At 46.2% G+C, this 26,039-nt stretch overlaps 1 protein-coding gene across 1 annotated transcript in view; it reads left to right on the forward strand.

The window, feature by feature from the left end:
* ZNHIT3 (zinc finger HIT-type containing 3) overlaps positions 1–22,757 on the forward strand; it is an 81,691-nt gene extending 58,934 nt beyond the window's left edge. Inside the window, exon 8 of the mRNA XM_069759798.1 lies at positions 22,487–22,757. Within this exon, the coding sequence (XP_069615899.1) occupies positions 22,487–22,677 (191 nt within the window). The 3' untranslated portion in view covers positions 22,678–22,757. The remainder of the gene's footprint in view (positions 1–22,486) is intronic.
* The last annotated feature ends 3,282 nt before the right edge of the window (positions 22,758–26,039 follow it).

The following is a 26,039-nucleotide window of genomic DNA, read 5'->3' on the forward strand; positions in this document are numbered from 1 at the left end:
AGAGGTCGTTAAAAGGGCATTTAGAGGGAAAGTTACATCTTTCTTTGGCAATAACGGGGACTTCCTGCCTTGGTGGATAGTTAGAAAGCATTTGCCATCAGGGATCCAGTGGTAAGGCCATTGGAGGACATTATCACCTGCAGTAACCACCGATCGACCAAACCGCTGCACGGCCAGCTCTACCCTACCTACTGTATCCTCACCCATCCCTTGTAGATTGTGAGCCCTCGCGGGCAGGGTCCTCTCTCCTCCTGTACCAGTTGTGACTTGTATTGTTCAAGATTATTGTACTTGTTTATTATATATACCTCTCCTCACATGTAAAGCGCCATGGAATAAATGGCGCTATAATAATAAATAATAATAATAATAATTATCACGACGGATGCAAGCAATACCGGATAGGGGGCACATCTGAGGTTTTTCTCGATGCAGGGGACCTGGTCTCTAGAAAGGGATCAGGGTTCGAACTTTAACCCCTTAAGCCCCGAGGGTGGTTTGCACGTTAATGACCGGGCCAATTTTTACAATTCTGACCACTGTCCCTTTATGAGGTTATAACTCTGGAACGCTTCAACGGATCTTGGCGATTCTGACATTGTTTTCTCGTGACATATTGTACTTCATTTTAGTAGTAACATTTATTCGATATAACTTGCGTTTATTTGTGAAAAAAACGGAAATTTGGCGAAAATTTAGAAAGTTTCGCAATTTTCCAACTTTAAATTTTTATGCCCTTAAATCACAGAGATATCTCACGCAAAATACTTAATAAGTAACATTTCCCACATGTCTACTTTACATCAGCACAATTTTGGAACCAAAATTTTTTTTTGTTAGGGAGTTATAAGGGTTAAAAGTTGACCAGCAATTTCTCATTTTTACAACACCATTTTTTTTTAGGGACCACATCTCATTTGATGTCATTTTGAGGGGTCTATATGATAGAAAATACCCAAGTGTGAGACCATTCTAAAAACTGCACCCCTCAAGGTGCTCAAAACCACATTCAAGAAGTTTATTAACCCTTCAGGGGTTTCACAGGAATTTTTGGAATGTTTAAATAAGAATGAATATTTAACTTTTTTTCACACAAAATTTATTTCAGCTCCAATTTGTTTTATTTTACCAAGGGTAACAGGATAAAATGGATGCCAAACATTGTTGTACAATCTGTACTGAGTACGCTGATAGCCCATATGTGGGAGTAAACCACTGTTTGGGCGCATGGCAGAGCTCGGAAGGGAAGGAGCGCCATTTGACTTTTAAATGCAAAATTGACAGGAATTGAGATGGGACACCATGTTGCGTTTGGAGAGCCACTGATGTGCCTAAACATTGAAACCCCCCCACAAGTGACACCATTTTGGAAAGTAGACACCCTAAGGAACTTATCTAGATGTGTGGTGACCACTTTGACCCACCAATTGCTTCACAGAAGTTTATAATGCAGAGCCGTAAAAATAAAAAATCATATTTTTTCACAAAAATTATCTTTTCGCCCCCAATTTTTTATTTTCCCAAGAGTAAGAGAAGAAATTGGACCTCAAAAATTGTTGGCCAATTTGTCCTGAGTACGCTGATACCCCATATATGGGTGTAAACCATTGTTTGGGCGTATGGCAGAGCTCGGAAGGGAAGGAGCGCCATTTGACTTTTCAATGCAAAATTGACTGGAATTGAGATGGGACGCCATGTTGCGTTTGGAGAGCCCCTGATGTGCCTAAACATTGGAACCCCTCACAAGTGACACCATTTTGAAAAGTAGACCCCTTAAGGAACTTATCTAGATGTGTGGTGAGCACTTTGACCCAACAAGTGCTTCACAGAAGTTTATAATGCAGAGCCGTAAAAATAAAAAATCTTATTTTTTCACAAAAATGATCTTTTCGCCCCCAATTTTTTATTTTCCCAAGGGTAAGAGAAGAAATTAGACCACAAAAGTTGTTGTGCAATTTGTCCTGAGTGCGACGATACCCCATATGTGGGGGTAAACCACTTTTTGGGTGCATAGCAGAGCTCGGAAGGGAAGGAGCGCCATTTGACTTTTCAATGCAAAATTGACTGGAATTAAGTTGGGACGCCATGTTGGTTTGGAGAGCCCCTGATGTGCCTAAACATTAAAACCCCCCACAAGTGACACCATTTTGGAAACTAGACCCCATAAGGAACTTATCTAGATGTGTTTTGAGAGCTTTGAACCCCCAAATGTTTCACTACAGTTTATAACGCAGAGCCGTTAAAATAATTTTTGTTTTTTTTTTCGCAAAAATTATTTTTTAGCCCCCAGTTTTGTATTTTCACAAGGGTAACATAATAAATTGGACCCCAAAAGTTGATGTCCAATTTGTCCTGAGTACGCTGATACCCCATATGTGGGGGGGAACCACTGTTTGGGCGCATGGCAGAGCTCGGAAGGGAAGGAGCGCCATTTGGAATGCAGACTTAGATGGATTGGTCTGCAGGAGTCACGTTGCATTTGCAGAGCCCCTGATGTACCCAAACAGTACAAACCCCCCACAAGTGACCCCATATTAGAAACTAGACCTCCCAAGGAACTTATCTAGATGTGTTGTGAGAACTTTGAACCCCTAAGTGTTTCACTACAGTTTATAACGCAGAGCCGTGAAAATAAAAATTCTTTTTTTTTTCACAAAAATGATCTTTTCGCCCCCAATTTTTTATTTTCCCAAGGGTAAGAGAAGAAATTAGACCACAAAAGTTGTTGTGCAATTTGTCCTGAGTGCGACGATACCCCATATGTGGGGGTAAACCACTTTTTGGGTGCATAGCAGAGCTCGGAAGGGAAGGAGCGCCATTTGACTTTTCAATGCAAAATTGACTGGAATTAAGTTGGGACGCCATGTTGGTTTGGAGAGCCCCTGATGTGCCTAAACATTAAAACCCCCCACAAGTGACACCATTTTGGAAACTAGACCCCATAAGGAACTTATCTAGATGTGTTTTGAGAGCTTTGAACCCCCAAATGTTTCACTACAGTTTATAACGCAGAGCCGTGAAAATAAAAATTCTTTTTTTTTTTCACAAAAATGATTTTTTAGCCCCCAGCTTTGTATTTTTACAAGGGTAACAGAATAAATTGGACCCCAAAAGTTGTTGTTCAATTTGTCCTGAGTACGCTGATACCCCGTATGTGGGGGGGAACCACTGTTTGGGCGCATGGCAGAGCTCGGAAGGGAAGGAGCGCCATTTGGAATGCAGACTTAGATGGATTGGTCTGCAGGCGTCACGTTGCATTTGCAGAGCCCCTGATGTACCCAAACAGTAGAAACCACCCACAAGTGACCCCATATTGAAACTAGACCTCCCATGGAACTTATCTAGATGTGTTGTGAAAACTTTGAACCCCCAAGTGTTTCACTACAGTTTACAACGCAGAGCCGTGAAAATAAAAAATCCTTTTTTTTCCCACAAAAATGATTTTTAGCCCCCCAAATTTTTATTTTCCCAAGGATAACAAGAGAACTTGGACCCAAAAAGTTGTTGTCCAATTTGTCTCGAGTACGATGATACCCCATATGTTGGGGTAAACCCCTGTTTGGGCGCACGGGAGAGCTCGGAAGTGAAGGAGCACTGTTTTACTTTTTCAATGCAGAATTGGCTGGAATTGAGATCGGACGCCATGTCGCGTTTGGAGAGCCCCTGATGTGTCTAAACAGTGGAAACCCCCAATTATAACTGAAACCCTAATCCAAACGCACCCCTAACCCTAATCCCAACTGTAACCCTAACCACACACCTAACCCTGACACACCCCTAATTCTAATCCCAACCCTAATCCCAACCGTAAATGTAATACAAACCCTAACCCTAACCCTAGCCCTAACCCTAACCCTAATGGGAAAATGGAAATAAATACATTTTTTTTAATTTTATTATTTTTCCCTAAGGCTAGGTTCACATTGCATTAGGGAAATCCGTTTAGCACTAGCGGATTGCGCTAACGCAATGTCTTTTTAGGTGTCGTGTTTAGTGGTCGCGTTAACGTCCCCGCTCTGGAAGATCGGGGATCGGACCTCGGGCGCGCCGCGGACGCTGCAAGCAGCGTCTGAGGCGCGCCACAAAAGAACGGCACCTTGCTAGCGCGAGCCGAAAATGGCACGCTGTAGCGATGCGCTACACCCGAAAATCACATTGCTGTCAATGGTTGTGCTAACGGACCCGTTGCACGGCGTTAATTGTGACATTTTCGCCGTGCAACGCTGTCCGTTAGCGTTAACCCATTAACGCAATGTGAACCTAGCCTAACTAAGGGGGTGATGAAGGGGGGTTTGATTTACTTTTATAGCGAGTTTTTCATATCGGATTTTTATGATTGGCAGCCGTCACACACTAAAAGACGCTTTTTATAGCAAAAAAGTTTTTGCGTCTCCACATTTTGAGACCTATAATTTTTCCATATTTTGGTCCACAGAGTCATGTGAGGTCTTGTTTTTTGCGGGACGAGTTGACGTTTTTATCGGTTACATTTTCGGACATGTGACAGTTTTTGATCGCTTTTTATTCCGATTTTTTGTGAGGCAGAATGACCAAAAACCAGCTATTCATGAATTTCTTTTGGGGGAGGCGTTTATACCGTTCCGCGTTTGGTAAAATTGATGAAGCAGTTTTATTCTTCGGGTCAGTACGATTACAGCGATACCTCATTTATATCATTTTTTTATGTTTTGGCGCTTTTATACGATAAAAGCTATTTTATAGAAAAAATAATTATTTTGGCATCGCTTTATTCTCAGGACTATAACTTTTTTATTTTTTTGGTTATGATGCTATATGGCGGCTCGTTTTTTGCGGGACAAGATGACGTTTTCAGAGGTACCATGGTTATTTATATCCGTCTTTTTGATCGCGTGTTATTCCACTTTTTGTTCAGCGTTATGATAATAAAGCGTTGTTTTTTGGCTCGTTTTTTTTTTTTTTTTCTTACGGTGTTCACTGAAGGGGTTAACTAGTGGGCCAGTTTTATAGGTCGGGTCGTTACGGACGCGGCGATACTAAATATGTGTACTTTTATTGTTTTTTTTGTTTTTTTTTTATGTAAAGAAATGTATTTATGGGAATAATATTTTTTTTTTTTCTGCTTTATTTAGGATTTTTTTTTTTATTTTTTTTTACAAGTGTGGAAATTTTTTTTTTTACTTTTTCACTTTGTCCCAGGGGGGGACATCACAGATCACCGATCTGACAGTGTGCACAGCACTCTGTTAGATCGGTGATCTGACATACAGCCGGGCAGGATTAGAGCTGCAGCTGCAGCCTGATCCTGACCCGGAAGTGCTCCCTGCAGGACCCGGATGCAGCCCGGCGGCCATTTTGGATCCGGGGACTGCAGGGAGAAGACGCTCGGTACACGGTGAGCACATCACCGTGTACCGATCGTCTCAGGGAAGCCCGCAGGGAGCCCCCTCCCTGCGGGAAGCTTCCCTGCACCGCCGGCACACCGCGATCATCTTTGATCGCGGTGTGCCGGGGGTTAATGTGCCGGGAGCGGTCCGTGACCGCTCCTGGCACATAGTGCCGGATGTCAGCTGCGATAGGCAGCTGACACCCGGCCGCGATCGGCCGCGCTCCCCCCGTGAGAGCGGCCGATCGCATATGACGTACTATCCCGTCCATGGGAATTAAGTCCCAGGTCACCTGGACGGGATAGTACGTCATATGGGATTAAGGGGTTAAAAGAGCTGTTGAAACATGTAATTATTATTATATATTTTATATTTTATTTATATAGCACCATTAATTCCATGGTGCTGTACATTAGACAGGGTTGCATCAAAATCCAAATATCACAGTAAACCAAACTAACAATGGCAGATTGATACAGAGGGAAGAGGACCCTGCCCTTGCGAGCTTACATTCTAAAGGATTATGGGGAAGGAGACAGTATGTTAGGGGTTGCAGTATCTCCGATGGTGTTGACATGGCCGTGTGGTCATTACAGGTTGTAAGGTTTTTTTTTTGAAGAGATGGGTTCCGTTAGAAGGATCAAAGTGTGGTGGATAACCAGATGTGTTGGGGCATAGAATTCTCCCCTTCCTTTGGAGTCGCCATGCCTGAGTCATGTCGGACAATCGCGCAGTTGTGACTTATATCAACCATCAGGGGTGAACGAGGTCCCATACCCTTCTGATGCCAGTAAACATCCTACTCCAGATAGCTGAGCAACACCTACTGGTCCTTATGTCACTTCACAGAAGGGTGAATAGACAACACGAGCAGACTTTGAGTCGCAAGAAATTGAGACAGGGATAATGGTTTCTGAATCCCCAAATTTTCCAGCAAATAGTGTGGGCATGGGGGCGGCCTGAGATAGATCTGTTTGCTAGTTTACACAACAGGAAAGTAAGGGACCTCTGTTCGTTAAGCCCATGGAAGAATCCTTTCACCGTGGATGCCCTTCAGATTCCTTGGAGGTTCAGGTTGGCCTATGCTTTTCCCCCAATAGCGATGATTCCAGCAGTCGTGAGGAAGATCAGGGAGGATCAAGCGATGGTGATTTTCATTGCTCCATTCTGGCCGAAGAGACAGTGGTTCTCCTTTCTAAGCCTAATGTCCATTACCGACCCATGGATTCTACCAGAGATCCCGGACCTTACCCACGGACCAGTGTACCACTCTCAAGTGAAGGGCTTCCATCTAACAGCATGGAATTTGAGAGGACATTACGGAGTCGGCAGGGGTTCTCACCAGGGCTATTCTCCACCCTGCTGCAAAGTAGGAAGCTAATTATATCAAGGATCTATCGTAGAACATGGAAAAGATTCCTGGACTTTTTAGGGCAGCCCTTAGGGGATGAAGCCCCGGCTAGAGTTTCTGCAGTTGGTGTTGCAACTAGGGTTAGCAACGAATACCCTCAAGTTGCAGGTGTCAGTCCTGGGTGCCTTGAATAATTGTAACCTAGCAGCAAATAGATTGGTGTCTCGATTTATAAGATCCTGTAGTAGATCAAGACCTGTTATAGTTCCAAACATTCCTCCATAGGACCTGAACCTAGTTTTAGAGGAGCTAACTAGGGACCCATTTGATCACTTACAGGATTTTTCTGTGTGAAATTTGACGCTTAAGACGGTGTTGCTAGTGGCCTCAACATCAGCCCGCAGAGTGAGCAACATACAAGCCCTGTCTACATGTTCCCCCTACACATAGGTGTATGAATTTTTCTAAGACCGGACCCCTCCTATCTCCACAAGGTGGTTCTTAAATTCCATAAGACACAGGAAATGACTTTGCCCTCCTTTTTGTAGCAATCCTGAAGATCCAGGGGAAGAAAAATTCCATGTCTTAAATGTGAGGAGGTCCATGTTAGAATATATCGCCAAGACCAGTCAGTGGAGAAAGGACCAGTCACTATTCATAGCCTTCCAGGGTAGCAGGAAGGGGTAGGGAGTGTCTAAGAGAACCATTACCAGATGGATCAAGGAGGCCATTGGTTTCTTACTCTGCGAGTGTTGCTCCTGTTCCTGAAGGCATCAAAGCTCACTCCACCAAAGCCGTGGCTACCTCCTAGGCAGAAAAGCTGTAGATATCAATTGATCAGATCTGTAAGGCTGCTACCTGGTCCTCATCATATACTACTTTTTTTTTTTTTTATGCACTACAGACTGAATCTGTTCTTTGCTGACTTGACCTTTGGTAGAAGGGTTCTGCAAGCGGTGATCCCTCCCTAAGATGTTTCATTTCTCAAAAAATCAGGTGTGCTGTCATGGGTGAAAACAAAACATCAAGGTTACAGTTTTTTCCGGAACCCATGACATTGCTTGTATATTTCCCCCCCCTCCTTCTCACCTCTTGGGTGTGTACTATAGTCTTTTGTTTATATAATGGTTATCTGTGTAAATTAACCGAAGGTCCTCTCATGCTCTGTAACCCAACTGAAGCGGGGGAGAGGTACTGACCTTTCATTTCAGTAGGTTTCCTTGGTGTTTTTCCATATTTCGACCCACAGTCATGTGACAGCTTGTTTTTTTCGCAGGACAAGTTGATGTTTTTAATGGTACCATTTTTGGTCACATGATGATTTTTGATTGCTTTCTTTTCTGATGTTTGAAGGCAGAATGAACAAACCAACAATTCAGGAATTGTTTCAATAGTGTAATATCTTTTATTTATGTTCCTCTGAGACTTACATTCTTTTTTTTTTTTACGTTGATTGCAGGTGTAATGCATTGAAGTGCATTATATCTATACTAAAAACTTCTGACACCATGCTGTGAGCATGGTCTCAGAAGCTTTCCGTAGCTCGGTGACAATGCTCATACCCCCGCGATCTCCTGCGCGATCATGCTGTGATCGGTGAGTCTGACCGATCACAGCGATCTGAGTGCTGGGACCAATGGCATGTGTCCCCGCACCTCTTCCCGTTCCTGCCAGCTGTCTGTTACATGCAGTGACATCTTAAATGCATGACGGACATAAAGACATCCTGGTGCCCTGCCATGACGGGCTATGTTCATCAGTGGACGTTAAGGGGTTAAATGGCTACAATTGGCCAATGTAATTAAACCCTTACTCAGTAAATCCATGTTTTTCCATTGTCTGCGTCAAAATTGAACCCCTTTGTCTCTGACCGAAGTGTATGATGTATCTGTTAACCACATCCAGGTCGTTTGTTTTACCCCATGAACACTGTAAAAACAAAACCCCCAAAGCAATGTTTGAGCTTTTTAACATTTCCCCACACTTTGAATTTTCCTTTCTTTTCCACTAAATTGTATAGTTAAAAAGCTAAAAATAAACTATCCTTCAAAACAACAACTCTTCCTGCATAAAAACATGGCTACATCAACAAAAAACAAATAAGTTATCACTCTTTGAATAAGGGGAGGAAAATGTAAGTGCAACTATGAAAATGGTCTGTAGCAGGAATAGATTTACCCTAGGATATTTATATAGCGTCAACCCATTCCCTCGTGCTTTACATTTCTGCAGTTCATATACGCAGTCATAAGTAACAGTTAAAGGTAGTACAATAATTAAAGCAAAGATAATGACCTCATGCTTGTCAGAGCTTACAATCTATAATGAGGTGGGGGTGACACAAAGTACAGGTGCTTATTTTCAATGATGGTCCAGCCATCTTGAGGAAATGGGGGATTGATATAGGCTGCATTAGCTGGTCATCAACCAATATTTGTAGTGCTTTTTGGTGCGGTGGAGTTTGATGGAGAATTATGTTCAGAGAAATAGCGAATGGTCTATATATAAAAGGACTTGGATTAGAGAAGGCCATAGGCTGCCCTAAACAGATGTGGTTTTAGGGAGCATCTAAAACTATGCAAGTTGTGGTTAGTCCTAATTTCTTGAGGAAGAGCATTCCAAAAAATAAGTGCAGCTCGGAAGAATTCTTGGTTTCGGAGGTACGGATTAGTGTGGATGTTAGTTAAGTCACTTGCTGAGCGTAACGAGCTGGTAGGCCGATAAATGGAAATGAGGGAGGAGATGTAGGTGGGTCCCGATGTGGGCGAGAACAAGCAATTTAATATAATGTATGGGCAGCCAGTGCAATGACTGGCACAAAGCAGAGTGTCCAAGTACTGATTAGCCAGATTACCCTGGCTGCTGTATTAAGGATGGACGAGAGGGGAAAGTCGAGTGAGGAGGAGGCCAATTAATAGAGAATTATAGTAGTGGGAGTGGATGATTGCAACAGTAAGGGTTTTTGTTGTTTCCATGGTGAGAAAGGGGCGGATTCTAGAGTTGTTCAGGTCGAAACGACAACAGCGGGCAGAACATTGACACCAATCTTTTCTTCACCTCCTATATACAAGCATATCATTCAGACAGTGCACCTGCTATCTGAGCGTTATGGTGGTGCCACTTACGGAGAGGGATATGTCAGATTTATTGAGATACGTTGAGGGCGGGAGCAGAAGTTCAGTTTTAGAAAGGTTGAGTTTCAGATAGAGGTCAGACATGATGTTGGAAACTGCGGACAGTCACTGGTGTTCTGTTGTACAGTGGGGGTAAGGTCAGGGGAGGAAATGTATAGTTGTCATCAGCATAAAGATGCTACTGAAAGACAAATTTGGTGATTGTCTTTTCAATTGAGGCCATTCAGTGAGGGGAGGTCAAAGGACTGATCCCTGAAGGACCCCAGTAGTGAGAGGAAGAAGTGGAGCCAGCGAATGATGCACTGAAGGGAGCGATCAGAAAGATAGGAAGAGAACCAGGAGAGAGCAGTGTCCTTTATGTCTATTGAGTGGAGCATACAGAGTAGGAGATGGTGGTCAACGGTAGAGATCAGCAAATTTGATTGAGTCCCTGCTTATTCGGCAAGCTATAGTGCTTACCGAATAAGCTGCACAGGGAACTGATACCTGGAGGATGCCGGCTGATCAGCTGTCCGGCGCTGCAGCTGCATGTGTCGCGGCTGTGTGACAGTCACAACACATGCATGGAGAGCCTGTGGTCACTTTGAGTTCAGTTTCTGTAGAGCGTAGGGGAGGAAGCTGGACTGTGATGGATTTAGAGTGAGTGGAGAGGTAACGGGTAAGCCGGGAGTAGACCAGGTGCTACAAGAGTTTAGAGATGAAGGGGGAATTGGAGACTGGTCTGTAGTTATTTGTTCAGGATGGGTCGAGAGGGTTTTTCTTAATAATGGACTAATGAAAGTGTTTGAAGGAGGAAGGGAAGATACCAGAGGAGAGGGAGAGATTGAAAATTTTAGGTGGGTAAGTAGTGACAGCTGGAGAGGGACTGGAGTAGCTGTGAGAGGATAGGGTCAGTAGTGCATGTAGTCGGATGAGAAGGAGAGGAGACTGGAGATTTCTTCTTCTATGACGGGGTCAAATGTGGAGTGAGCCAGAGGAGAGGAGGGGGGGGGGGAATGAGTGTCAAGGCACTTGGTGGCTCGGAACTGATTTCCTGATGGATATTTTCTCTGTAAAGTGGGAGGCCAGATCATCAGCCCAAATGTCTGTGATAGGTGCCTGGGCTTTTGGATTGATGAGTGCGTGAAAGGTGTCAGGTTTTTTTTTTTTGTATCGTGAGATTAGGGTGGGGAAGTGGGTCTGTTTGGTGAGGTGAAGGGAAGAGTTATAGGTTCTTAACATAAATTTATGAAGGATAGTTTTCTGGTGTGCCGAGTTTTCCTCCATAGGCATCTGGCTCTCCTAGAGCATCGCTGGAGAAAGAGTTTGCGATGTGAGCCAGGGCTGTTTTACTGTCTTTGGAGGTTCTGAGGGTGATGGGGCACTACTTGGTCTAGGGTGTTTCTGAGAGTGTCATTGTAGTGATTTACAGCCGGATCAGGACAGAATAAAGAAGAGATTGGGGACAGTGAGGAGTGTAGGGAGTCTAAGTGTTTGAGGGTTAATGGTTAGTAGATCACTGAATGTGATAGGTAGGAGTGTGCTGGGGTGGATGAGGATTTGTGAGCATGAAGGAGAGAATGTTGTGATCAGAGAGGGGAAGAGATGAGTTATCTAGTTAGGAGATTGAACAGAGCCAGACAAAGACCACATCAGGGGTGTTACCGTCTGTGTCTCCAAGAGGTTGAAAACTGTGAGAGGCAAAGAGAAGTGGTTAGAGATGGAAGCTGGAATGCAGATAGGGAAGTGGGGCTGTTTATGAGGATGTTGAAGTCTCCCAGGTTAATAGTTGGTAATTCGTAGCATATGAAGTGCGGCATCCAGTCAAAAAAAAATGGTCAAGGAAGTGGATGGGTGAGCCTGGTGGGATGGTATAAGACTGCTACTCCTGAGGGAGAGGGGATGGAAGAGCCTGATGGAGAGTGATGGAACTGAGGGAGGGGGGGGGGGGGAATTACACGGAAAGTACTTTGTGGGGACAAGAGTATAGCCAACTCCACTAACAAGTCTTTTTGCGGATTTCGTGGAATGGGAAATACAGTGCCTTGCGAAAGTATTCGGCCCCCTAGAACTTTTCAAGCTTTTCCCACATATCATGCTTCAAACCTAAAGATACCAAATGTAAATTTTTGGTGAAGAATCAACAACAAGTGGAACACAATTGTGAAGTTGAACAAAATTTATCGGTTATTTTAAATTTTTGTGGAAATTCAAAAACTGAAAAGTGGGGCGTGCAATATTTGTCCCCTTTAACTTAATACTTTGTTGCGCCACCTTTTGCTGCGATGACGGCTGTAAGTCGCTTGGTGTATGTCTCTATCAGATTTGTACATTGAGAGACTGAAATTCTTGCCCATTCTACCTTGGCAAACAGCTTGAGCTCTGAGGTTTGATGGAGATCGTTTGTGAACATCAGTTTTCAGCTCTTTCCACAGATTTTCGATTGGATTGAGGTCTGGACTTTGACTTGGCCATTCTAACACCTGGATACGTTTATTTGTGAACCATTCCTTTGTAGATTTTGCATTATGTATGGGATCATTGTCTTGTTGAAGACAAATCTCAGTCCCAGTCTCAGGTCTTTTGCAGACTCCAACAGGTTTTCTTCAAGAATGGTCCTGTATTTGGCTCGATCCATCTTCCCATCAATTTTAACCATCTTCCCTGTCCCTGCTGAAGAAAAACAGGCCCAAACCATGATGCTGCCACCACCATGTTTGACAGTGGGAATGGTGTGTTCAGGGTGATGAGCTGTGTTGTCTTTACGCCAAACATATCGTTTGGCATTGTTGCCAAAAAGTTAGATTTTGGTTTCATCTGACCAGAACACCTTCTTCCACATATTTGGGGTCTCCCAGGAGGCTTATTGCAAATTTAAACTACACTTTTTTCCCTTTATTTTAATAGTGGGCTCCTTAATTCAGGTTACCGTTGTGGCTTTTTAGGGCTCTCCTCGCCACTTCCCCGTGCTTCGGCAGACACCAGCCATAATCTAGTACCCGGATTCTCCCTGACGTAGCTGCAGAGTGGGGCATCAGGGGTCTTTTCCCCTTTAATTTTTGGGGTATTGGGGGCTCCAGGCGTTCTTTTGCGTGCTGCTCCTCCATGCTCCGGCGGTCAGCAGCTGTAATCTAGGTCCCGACTTCATTTGGACCTAGCTGCAGCGCTGGCTCTGCCCCTTTTCTTCCTGGTCTTCGGGCGGGCGCCCGTCTCTTGGCTCTTTCCTGCTGGCACTTAGCTCTGCCCCTGGCGCTTGGCTCCACCCCTGGTCCCGCAGCTTGGCTCCGCCCTTCTCCTTCAGGTCAGTCATCCTCCCTCTTCCTTCTTCTTGTTAGTCCTCTCCCCTCTGTCAGGATTGCAGCAACCCCTCTGCTCAGAAGTTCCCTTCTGCCCCACGTGAGAGTGAGGCTCCTATTCCAAGGTGGGCTTCCTCTGTTGCAGTCCATGGCGGATCTCACCAAGGTGTCCCAGACCCTGGTGTCCGTACTTGACAGGTTGCCCTTCCCGACTTCCCTAGTTGCTAGTGGGTCACAGGAATCTCCGTCTGGGTCCTCTAACACAGGCAGCAAGAGATCCAGACAGGAGCGCTGTTCTAGGTTCTCTACCCACTCCATCTCGCCCCTCGGTTTTTCCCGGCGGTCTGCCGATCCTCCTCTCCCTAGTCAGGTGAGGCGTTTTTCAGATGCGGTCAACCAGACCTTAAGCATCAAGGACACCTCTATGGATCCCGTAGATCAGGCAGTTTAATTTAGACTGTCTAAACCACCTTCCAAGGTCTTCGCTCCTCGTAAAGAATTTGAGGAGGTACTTGCCAGGGAAAGCGAGAACCCGACCAGATGCTTTCATAGAGGTAAGCGCTTCGGCGTTCTGTATCCCTTTTCTCCCTAGCTCACCGCCAACTGGACAGCTTCTCCGGCGGTGGACCCGCCAGTCTCCAGACTGTCTACCAACATGGTCCTCCCGCTTTCTAATGGAGCATCCCTCAAGGATGCCAATAACAGAATTAAAGAATTCTTTGCAAAATCAGCCTTCAAAGCGTCCGCTTCTACATTGTCCGGCTTTTGCCTCCGCTTGGGTCTCGAAATCCATAGCCAGATGGGCCAAGCAACTCCGTCACGGCATTCTTGCTGGAGCTCAACCGGAGGATCTGGTGGATCTCGTCGACCAGATTTCTCATGCAGGGAAGTACTTGGTCTCTGTCTCCATGGATGACACATCTTGCGCATCTCAGGCGTCCAGCAATATCGTGGCTATATGTCGGACTATTTGGCTTAAGGCCTGGCAGCCAGACTTGTCATAAAAAAAAGTACATTACCAGCCTGCCTTTCCAGGGGGTCACGTCTGTTTGGACCAAACTATTAAGGATACCAACAGGGGCTTTCTTTCTCCCCCAGTCCAAACCTCGCCGGCCTCCTCCGAAGCTGCAGTTTCGTCCCTTTCGCCGTTTTGCGGCAACAGAGGAGGTTTCCCACCAGCAGAGGCCACAGTCTCGCCAGGTTAGGAGGAAGGTTTCCTTTAAACCCACCCCTTCTTGGCGTTCCTGTAACTCCCAGGGTAGATCCACCAGGTCAAGATCCCAGCGTATCTTCCAAGCTGGGCGGTTGTCTCCTTTTTTTCAGGGACGTTTGGCTCGTTTCAGTGGAGGACACATGGGTCAGGGAGGTTGTATCCTCAGGATACAAAATAGTTTGCTTCGCGACCCCGAGTTCGATTCTTCGAATCCCGTCCCCCCAAGAGATCCTTCTTTGGTTCCAGGTTTCTTTGCATCCATCGCCTCCCTTCTCAGGTCCGGGGTGATCGTTCCTGTCCCAGACAGGGAACGTTTCACAGGTTTCTATTCAAACCTGTTTGTGGTGCCAAAAAAAAGACGGCACGGTTCGGCCCATCCTGGATCTCAAGTTACTGAACAATGCCTGTGGCATTTCAGGATGGAATCCCTTCGTTCAGTAATTGCTTCCAGGAATTCCGGTGCTCTGTAGACATCCAAGACCTATTTTCCCGGGGCATCGGCGATACCTGCGTTTTGCAGTACAGCACGACCATTTCAAGTTTGTCGCTTTGCTGTTTGGACTCGTAACCACTTCCAGAGTTTTCACGAAAATCATGGCAGCATCCATTTGAGGATCAGAGGTTTAATGCTCTTGCCGTGATGTACTCCTAAAGGCTCCGTCTGTTTCTCAAGCTCAGGAAAGCCTGACCATCGTTCTCTGTTCTGTTTCGGGTGGCTTGTCAGCAGGAAAAAGTCCTGCCTTGTTCCGTCTCAGCACCTGATTTTTCTAGGCATGCTGTTCGACACCCGTCAGACAAGGGTTTTTCTTCCCAAAGAGAAGAGAGCTATCCTCCAGCAGGGAGTTCGCTCTCTACAGGGCCCTCAGCTTCCTTCCTTCCTTCTGCTCAGCCATAAAGGTCCTAGGGGAGGATGGTGGCAGCATCGGAGGCAATCCCTTTCACCCAATTCCACTCAAGACCACTTCAGCAAGCAATCCTTTCACAGTGGGACAGGTCTGTTCTTTCTCTGAATCGTCCTAATCGGCTCTATTCGAGTCAAACGGTCTCTCAATTGGTGGCTTTCGTCCCCTCTCATCTTCCAGGGCCGGTCCTTCCTTCCAGTTCACTGGCAGGTGGTGACTACTTGACGCCAGGCTTCTAGGCTGGGGTGCCGTATTTCGCCATCTGACTGTCCAGGGATGTTGGTCGGCAGAGGAATCCTCTCTGCCGATCAACATCCTCGAGATAAGCCATTCTTCTGTCCCTCCGTCGCTGGGAAAGGCTTCTCAGGGGTCTGCCAATCCGAGTTCAGACGGACAATGCCACGGCTGTGGCATATGTCAATCACCAGGGAGGGACTCTGAGTTCCTTGGCAATGGCCAAGGTATCCAAGATCCTCCTCTGGGCAGAGGCGACTGTTTCGGCGTTATCCGCAGTGCATATCCCTGGCGTGGACAACTGGGCGGCTGATTTCCTGAGGCGCGAAGGTCTTGCGGCAGAAGTGGTTCCTGCATCAGGAGGTCTTCCATCAGATTTTCCTTCGATGGACCTCATGGCGTCCCGGCTGAACAGGAAGGTTCCACGGCTCGTTTCCAGGTCCCGCGATCCTCTTGCAGTGAGCGCCGATGCTCTGGCCATTCACTGGTGGCAGTTCGTGCCTCCCTATCCGTTTCCTCCCCTACCCCTTCTTCCCAGGCTGTTGAAGATCAAGGCGGAGGGGGTTCCGGTCATTCTGATCTTGGTTCGGAGAGAGAGTCAACCTTCTCGCGGACGCCGACCTGGAGGCTCCCAGACAGGCCTGATCTTCTGTCCCAAGGACCGATCTGCCACCAGAATTCTCGGTCGCTCAATTTAATGGCGTGGCTGTTGAAACCGCAGTTCTGAGAGCGTCCGTATTTTCTGATCGGGTGATTCACACCATGATCCAGGCTAGGAAGCAGTAGTCTTCCAGGGTCTATTATCGAACCTGGAAAGGCTATTTCTGCTGGTGTAATTCTAATAACATTCCGCTGATGTCCTTTTCTCCAGGCAGGACTTGACGCTGGCCTTGCCCTTAGTTTGCTAAAAGATCAGATATCAGCCCTTTCCATAAGACGTTAGCCTCCCACTCTCAGGTCAGGACCTATCTTCAAGGAGTAGCACATGCGGCTCCTCCGTACGGGAATCCTGTAGTCCCCTGGGACCTCAATCTTGTTCTGGAGGCCCTGAGGGGTTACCCCTTTGAACCTCTCCGAGAGGTTTCCCTGTCTATTCTGTCCTGGAAGGTGGCGTTTCTTGTGGCCATCACCTCCATTAGGCGTGTCTTGGAGTTGGCGGCTCTTTCCTGTTTCCCCCCCCCCTTCTTGGTTCTTCACCAGGATAAGGTGGTTTTGCGGCCTCCGCCTTCCCAAGGTGGTGTCCACCTTTCACCTGAATGAGAATATTGTCCTCTTTTTTTTTTTTTTTTTTTTTGTCCTGTTCCGACTCATTCTCTGGAGCGTTCACTGGACAGGTTAGACCTGGTCAGGGCGGTGAGGATCTATCTGGCTAGGACCGCCCCCTTTAGGAAGACAAACTCGCTATTCGAGAATCCAAATGGTGTGCAAAGAGGCCAACCGGCCTCCAAGGATACAATTGGTCGCTGGATCAGAACTGCAATTTCGGAGGCTTACTGGGTCAAGAACAGAGTGCCTCCCCCTGGGATTAAAGCTCGCTCCTCCTGGGAGGTACACCGTGGGGCATCCACCCTACAACTTTGCAAAGCGGCAACTTGGTCTTCCATCCACACGTTGTCAAATTTTATAAGGTCCATACCCACGCCTTGGCGGATGCCAGCCAAGATGGAAAGATCTTGCAGGCGGCAGTGGTGAGTTCTCTAACCTGAATGTACATTTCTGCTGTTTCCTTCCCAGTGACTGCTTTGGGACATCCCATGGTTCCTGCGTCACCCAATGAAGTGATGGAGAAAACAGGATTTTTGGTTGCTTACAGTAAAATCTGTTTCTTGGAGCCTTCATTGGGGGACATAGCACCCTCCCATGTTTATCAACTCATTTTCTATGTTCTATTGTTACAGTTTAAGTTGTCGGTTTTGTTTTCTTTCTATCTTGTTGCCTATTCTACTGCTTTCTCACTAACTGATTAACCTAGCGCCAGTCGGTGGGGTGTATACTGCAGAGGAGGAGCTAACTTTTTATGTGCATAGTGTCAGCCTCCTAGTGGTGGCAGCAGCATACACCCCATGGTTCCTGAGTCACCCAATGAAGGCTCAGAGAAACAGATTTTACGGTAAGCAACCAAAAATCCTGTTTTAGCGTTCACGTTTGATATTTCTGTAGCAATGAGTCCACTTAATTTACGGTGCATGTCTCCAGAAGCATGAGCTAGGCATAATATGCAGGTAATAGTGTGTGGGCTCTACAATGATAGACTTCTAATTTTCATTCTACAACCTCCATTGCTGGTTGTTTCTGGAAAACAGTCATGGAGTCAAATCGTCACCTGTAGATAAATTCACAAAATGGTATTCTTTCCAAAATGTGGTCACTTGAGGGAAGGATTCTGCTGTTCTAGCACTTGGGGCTCTGTATTTGGAGTCCGCAAACTATTCAAGAAAAATCTTTGATCCAGGAGGCAAATGGCCCTCCTTCCCTGTGGCTAAGTAGTACTGTACAGCTACATATGGGGTATTGCCATGTTCAGCAGAAATTGTGGGACATATTTTGGTGTCATTTTATCCATTTCCCAGTGTGAAAATGTAAAATTTGGGGCTAAAACTATTTTATTTTGTTCACTGTCCTATAGTATAAAATTTTGTATCACACCTGTAGCGTCAATAAGCTCATTGCACCCTTAGATTAATTTATTGAGCAAGGTAGTTTGTAGAATGTGGTCACTTGGTGGTGGTGGTGGGGGGTGTTGGCTGTTCTGGCAACCAAATGGCTGTTCAAGTAGGTCATGGCACCCGCTCCCAATAACGGTAAGAGCTGCATTATAAAAGGGTGCTCTTTCTCTTCTGAGCTTTGCACTGTGCCTGACAAGTTTTTCCCGATTTACATGTGGGGTGTTGGCGTATTCAGGAGAAATTGCACAACAAACTGAGAGGTCAATTTTTTTCCCTATTGGCCCTTAGAAAAATGTTAAATTTGAGGCTAAAACAACATTTTAGTGGTAAAAAATTAATTATTCATTCTTCACCGCCCAATGGTATAAAATTTTGTGGTGTATAAATTCTCCCTGTATCCCTAATGGATTCATGGAGAGGTGTAGTTTGTAAAATTGGGACAATTATGGGGATGTCTGTGGTTCTGGCACCTCAGGGGCTCTGCCAATGTGACTTGGCACCCTCAAACCATTCCAGCAACATCTGAACTCCAATATGGCGCTTCTTCCCTTCTGAGCTTTGCACTGTGCCTTTTTAAAGTACCGTATATACTCGAGTATAAGCCGCCGCCACCTCTAACCCCCATCACCCCTCTTCCAATTTTGCAACAAAAAACTGGGAAAACTTATTGACTCGAGTAATAAGTATAGGGTGGAAAATGCAGCAGCTACCGGTAAATGTCAAAAATAAAGATAGATACCAATAAAAGTAAAATTAATTGAGACATCAGTAGGTTAAGTTTTTTGAATATCCATTTTGAATCAGGAGTCCCATATAATGCTCCATACAGTTCATGATGGGCCCCATAAGATGCTCCATACAAAATATTCCTCATATAATGCTCCATAAAATTTATGATGGGCCCCATAAGATGCTGCATATTAAAATATGCCCCATATTGTTAGGGGTCGAGTTCCTGCCTCTCCACAGGGGGAATCTCGGGCCATCTCCGCTGCGGTCTCCCATTCTTCTCCTGCTGCAGTGGAGCCTGCTCAGCGGAGACGTCGGTCCCAGCGTCTCGCTCAGTCTGACTGTACAAAGAGTTACTGCTGCTTTTCCTGCTTCTGCCATTGGAGTCAGTGCTGGGCAGCGGCGAGCAGACGCTTCTGGGACTAAGTCCTGCTTTTCTCGTTCTGAGCATGCCCAGAGTAAGATCTCTCAGTGGAGATAGAGGGTCACATGATCAGTTTCTGCACCTAAGGCCATTGGTCCTTTCAGGAAGGTCCTGTAGGTGCTCACGCTCTGTGGCAGCCTCTCATTGGTCCTTCTAGGAAGGTCCTGTACGTGCTGCAACTATTTAAGGCTCGCATGGCCGCACGGCCATGAGCTAGTATTGTTCTATGTTATGTGCTTTGCGCCAGTGTGGTCACGTAAGAGTGTGTTCAAGGACCCGGCTGAAATAAGCCCCTAGAATGCTGGCACCGCCGGCGAGGAGATTGTGTTTGTATGTATTCAGGGACCTGGATGAAATAAACCCCCTAGAATGCTGGCACCTCCGGCGAGGAGATTGTGTTTGTATGTATTCAGGGACCTGGCTGAAATAAGCCCCTAGAATGGTGGCACCTCCGGCGAGGAGTTTTGTGTGCATGCGTGACCACTGACTGCTCTCTGTTTGGGCAGTTAGCCTGTGCCTCTGTGAAGTTTAACAGGGCACAGTGCTTTGCTTTCACGGCTACTCGGTGAATTAACTGAGTTAGTCTATACCGCCATATAGTGCCGCCGTTTGCTAGCAGCAGGTTTTCCTGCACGGTGGACCCCGGGCTGCGAACGCAAATAACAATAAAAACATCTATATTTACTTGGTGCGTTCCGCTAGCCCTAACACATATAATGCTGCACAAATTCTGATTATGGCCCCATAAGATGCTCCATATAACAATGCGCCACATGTAATGCTCCATACAGTTCATTATGGCCCCATAAGATGCTCCATATAACAATGTGCCACATGTAATGCTCCATACAGTTCATTATGGCCCCGTAGATGCTCCATATAACAATGTGCCACATGTAATGCTCCATACAGTTCATTATGGCCCCATAAGATGCTCCATGTAACAATGTGCCACATGTAATGCTCCATGCAGTTCATTATGGCGCCATAGATGCTCCATATAACAACGTGCCACATATAATGCTGCTGCAATTAAAAAAAAAAAAAAAAGACACTCGCCTCTCGTTGCTGCTTGCTGCTCCTCAGCGTCCCGTCTCTCCACAGTGATTGTTCAGGCAGAGGGCGGCGCGCACACACCAAGTCATCACGCTCTCTGACCTGAACAGTCACTGCAGAGGACGCAGAAGACTGAGCGGTGCTGGAACGAGGAAAGGTGAATATGAAATATTCACCTGCTCTTGGCGCGGTCCTTGGCAGCTTCTCCCGGACTGATGATTTCCAGGAGCCAGCAGCTCCTTTCCCTGTTCAGTGGTCACACGGTACCGCTCATTACAGTAATGAATATGCAGCTCCACCCCTATGGGAGTGGAGTCAATATTCATTACTTTAATGAGCGGTACCATGTGACCGCTGAACTGGGGAAGAGGCTGCCGGAGACCATGGGACATGCAGGGACCGCGCCAGGAGCAGATGAGTATGTGACCATCGTCGCTCACCCGCCGACCATGACTAGAATATAAGCCGAGAGGGGCACTTTCAGCCCATATTTTTGGGCTGAATATCTCGGCTTATACTCGAGTATATACGGTAGTTTTTGACCATATATGGGGTATTGGCACACTCAGTAGAAATTGTGTAAAATAAAAAAAAAAATTATACCGTTCATTTTCACCTATTATCCCTTTTGAAAATAAAAAAAATTGGTGCCAAAGCAACATTTTAGTGGAAAAAATGGTCACTTTCCATTGACTCAGCCAGGGCCGGCTCCAGGTTTTTGAGGGCCCCGGGCAAAAGAGTCTCAGTGGGCCCCCCCTTTAACACATACCCCGATTCATGATCGCATATAAACACAGCCATGTAGTATATAGCAGCCCATGTAGTATATAGCAGCCCACGTAGCATATAGCAGCCCACATAGTATATAGCAGCGCCACTCACTCATGCACTGGTAGGACTAGGAGCTCCTCCTGAATCTGCCTCATAACTTCAGCAGCATGGCAGCCAGCCAGGGGCGGAGATCAGAGCAGAGAAGTGCTCTCTCCCCCCACAAACAATGTCACACTGGCTGCCTTCTCTTAACCCCTATGTGTGCCTGCCTGGCTGCACTCACTGAGTGATAAGATGCTTGTGTCAGAGCTGGCACATAGGGGTTAAGAGAACGCAGCCAGCAGTGACTTTGTAGGCGGAGAGAGCATGTTATCTCCTGCTCTGCTCTCCCAGCTGTATCTATGACAGCGTGAGTGGGCCCCCCTCTCTCCCCAGGGCCCCGGCATTTGCCCGCTGTGCCGGGTGCTGACGCCGGCCCTGGACTCAGCCCAATGTTGTACAATTCTGTGAATCACCAGAGGGTTAAAAGTGCTTACTGCACTGGTAGATGAATTCTTCAAGAGGTGTAGTTTCCAAAATGTGGGGTCACTTGTGGTGGTTTCTGTTTTGGCATGTCAGGCGCTCTTCAACTGTGACATTGTGTCCAACCAAAATTGTGCTCCAGAATTCAATTGGCGCGTCTTCCCTTCCGAGCCCTGCCATGTGCCCAACAGTAGTTTACGCCACATAGGGGGTATCTGAGTACTCAGGAGAAATCGCGCAACAAATTGTATGGACCATTTTCTCCTATTACCTTTTATTATTTATGCTTTGCTTATATAGCGCTATCATATTCCGTAGCGCTTTACATACACTATCATCGCTGTTCCCATTGGGGCTCACAATCTATTTTCCCTATCAGTATGTCTTTTGGAGTGTGGGAGGAAGCTGTATCCGGAGGAAACCCGCGCAAACATGGTCAGAATATACAAACTCCTTGCAGATGTCCTTGGTGGGATTTGAATCCAGGACCCCATTGCTGCAGTGCTAACCACTGAGCCATCATAAAGTATGACACCAACAAAAGTGACCCCCAAACACAGTCGGATACACCCACAGTGATTTCATCCACAAGCACGGCATGAATTACTGTACTGTGTCCCCCCTCAAACCCTCCAGTAAAGTATGGGGACTCCAACACAGTATGATGCCCCAACTATCTTCCATACACAGTTGCTTTCAACTGTATCGCATCTGGGATGCAGGCGGGCTGACCAGTTATCACCCTGGGTGCCACAGTTTGACATGTATGGCATGGATCATTCACTGTGCACTGAAGCCTTTCACCTGTCAGGCAGTCTAATGAATTGTTTTTATATTTTCCAGGCTTATCAGAAGAGCTGAGCAGTTTATTACTGAACGTACATCTGAAGCAGCTGCTTGTGACCCTTGACCAGACAGAGAATAAAGATGAAGCATTAAAACAGTATATGCAAGAGCCGTTGTTTGTGGAGTTTGCTGACAAGTGTCTGTCCCTTGTAGATGTAGAGGAAAAAGAAAACCTTTTCTCAAAGTGATATGTTAATGTTTGAGTTGTATTTTTTTTTTTTTTGTACAGATGTCTTTTTATTTAATAAACATTGAACCTGCAAATTTACCTAAAGTGCATGCAATTTTTAGGGTATGTTCACACGTTCAGGATTTCCATCCTTTTTTTTTCAGGACTGTTTTTTTTTAAAAACTGCAGCTCTTGGCAGAAAACGCAGGTCCTTTTTTTGGTCCTTTTTTGTCCTTTTTTGATGCGTTTTTTGATCCTTTTTTTTTATGCAGTTTTCTAACCCTACCCCTAACCCTAACCCTACCCCTACCCCTATTCTAACCTTAGTGAAAAAAAAAAAAAAAATTCTTAATTTTTTTATTGTCCCTACCAATGGGGGTGACAAAGTGGGGGGGGGGTGTCATTTACTATTTTTTTATTTTGATCACTGAGATAGGTTATATCTCAGTGATCAAAATGCACTTTGGAGCGAATCTGCCGGCCGGCAGATTCGGCGGGCGCACTGCGCATGCGCCCGCCATTTTGCAAGATGGCGGCGCCCAGGGAGAAGACGGCCGGACGGACACCGGGACGCCGGGTAAGTATAAGGGGGGGAGATTAGGGCACGGGGGGGGGGGCATCGGAGCACTGGTGGGGGGGCATCGGAGCACGGGGGGGAAGGCATCGGAGCACGGGGGGCGGGGGCGGAGCACGGGGGGGCAGCCACACTCCGCCCACGCACTTCCGCCCGCTCCCCCGCACTTCCTGCTGCAGCGGTTCTGCACATCAAATCGCAGTAAAACCCGCAGATATATTTTTGATCTGCGGGTTTTACTGCGGTTTTGACCTCACAATGGAGGTCTATGGGTGCAGAACCGCTGCGGTTCAGGAAAAAGAAGTGACATGCTCCTTCTTTTTTGCCGCAGCTATTCTGCGCGGCTTTTTAAACGAAATTCCGGATCATGTGCACAGCAGTGACTGTTTTCCATAGGGTTACATTGTTATGTACCCTGCATGGAAAACAGCTGCGGAACCGCAGCGGCAAAACCGCTGCGGTTCCGCAGTAAAAAACGCACTGTGTGAACATGGCCTTACACTTTGTGAAATTTACAGCTGAAGAAAAAAAATTGTTCTGGTTTATGTTCGGTTTCTGTTGAGGTGGTTTAGGTTTGGCTGCTTTATCTTCATTTTAACCTAACATCCGCTGATATGCATTAACACAATGCTAAGGGGCCTTATTCCCTCATCGCTGTATTCAAGCGGTGGTATAGGTCCTAAAATCTCCAGGGTTTCAGCTAACTGATGATCTTCCAGTTCCCGATCACATAAAAACTAATAATGTATATCCATGTCAGAGGAGAAAGAAATGATGTCTCCCCCTCCGCCATCCCTGGGTCCTACTCCATCCCTCTGCCTCCTTTTCCTGAAAGAAAGAAAGAAAAAGTCCATAGAGATCTGCCAACCGGCACCCAGGAACAGCACAGAATTTTCCTATTGGTTCCTGACTAGAGTTGAGTGAATTTGCTCAGGTCCCTATAGCGCTTCCCGAATAAGCTGCGGAGGGAACCCGGCTACTTGGATTGCTCCGGCTGTTCGGCTCTGCAGCTGCATGTGTCGCAGCTGTGTGACTGTTAGTAAGCGCTGTAGCTTGCCAAATAAGCAGGGACCAGAGCAAATTTGCTCAACTCTATTTCTGACCCTATCACAGTGATCAGAGCATAATTAGTAAATCACCCCCCGTCTCATCCTCTTAGATGAATTTTTTTTTATCTTATAATTTTACCTTTCATTCTTTGCAGCTGGGGTTGTCCTTACGGTTATTATTATTTATATAGCACCATTAATTCCATGGTGCTGTACATGAGATTAGGTTTGGCGTGGGGTTTTAAGTTGGTCTTGGGTTGGGGTTGGTCTTAGGGTTGGAGTTGCGGTTGGTCTACAGCTTAAGGTTGGGCTAGGGCAGTGTTCCCCAACTCCAGCCCTCAAGAGCCACCAACAGATCATGTTTTTAGGATTTCCTTAATATTACACAGGTGATGGGATTCTTGGTTGTCCAGCTGATGCAAGTATCACCTGTGTAATACTAAGGAAATCCTGAAAACATGACCTGTTGGGGAAAACTGGGCTAGGGCTTAAGGTTTTGGGATTAAGCCCAAGCCCAACCGTATTGAGATTTGGACTAGGGTTGGAATTGAGCTTAGAATTGGGCTTTGGATTGGTCTTAGGGGTTGGGTTTGGGCTTAGGGTTAACGTTGGGCTTTGGCTTAGGGCTGTTTCAAAAGTTAAAAAAGAAAAAAATGACAATATACTGACCAATGCTGAATGCAAGTGTTTGTTACTCGAGTTTGCATCTTGTGCTCGAGTGACCTGCTTTAGTCCCCGCCCCACATGTTTCATGGCTGTTATACAATTATAAAAACATGTTGGGATTGCCTGTCATACACCCTACAACTTTTTGGCTAACAGCCATAAAACCTGAGGGGGTGAGGATTTGAGCACCCACGATACTTAGTGCATACCTGAGCACCTGATGCAAACTGAAGTAGCGAGCACTTGTACTCAACACTATTGACGACATATTCAATATGACAACCTAATGTTATCAAATTCTGTGTAGAACCTTTGGGTTCAAAATCCTCACAGTACCTCTGGATAAAATCTTTGAGGGGTGTAGTTTCCAAAATGGTGTTAGTTGTGGAGGGTTTCTTAGGCACCTTTTTGGGGCCCTGCAAATGTGACATGTTGCCCGCAATGTATTTCAGCCAATTTGTGCTCCGAAATTCAAGAGGTGCACCTTCCGTTCGGAGTCCTGATGATTCTCCAAACAGAACTTTTTGACTACATATGAGCTATTGTTGCACTGGAAATAAAGTGGGTAATAAACTGTAGGGTCCACTTTTTGGCATTACGTTTTGCAAAAGTAAAATGTAGCCCAATTTTTTTCAGAGGTAATTTTTTTTTTTTCCCTTCCACTTTGCATAAATTACTTGTAGCACGTGAAGGGTTAAAAGATTTACTGAGAAGTTTGTGTTTGAGTGGTGCTGGCTTTAACCCCTTTCTGCCAGCTGACGGGATAGTACGTCAGCTGGCAGTATCCACCTCTTTGAGGTGGGCTCCGGCGGTGGGCCCACCTCAATGCCACGACATGTGAACTGTTTTCAACAGCTGACATGTGCCCGCAATGGGCGCGAGAGGAATCACGATCCACCCGCGCCCATTAACTAGTTAAATGCCGCTGTCAAACTGACAGCGGCATTTAACAAGCGTTGTCGGCCGCAGCCGGAAGTACGCGCACTGCTGACCCACGTCACATGATCGAGGGTCATCGGTGCGTTGCCATCACAACCAGAGGTCTCCTCGAGACCTCTATGGTTGTTAATAGCAGATTGCGGTGGTTGGCGC

This window comes from Ranitomeya imitator, chromosome 3, assembly GCF_032444005.1.
Source record: "Ranitomeya imitator isolate aRanImi1 chromosome 3, aRanImi1.pri, whole genome shotgun sequence".
Taxonomy (NCBI): domain Eukaryota; kingdom Metazoa; phylum Chordata; class Amphibia; order Anura; family Dendrobatidae; genus Ranitomeya; species Ranitomeya imitator.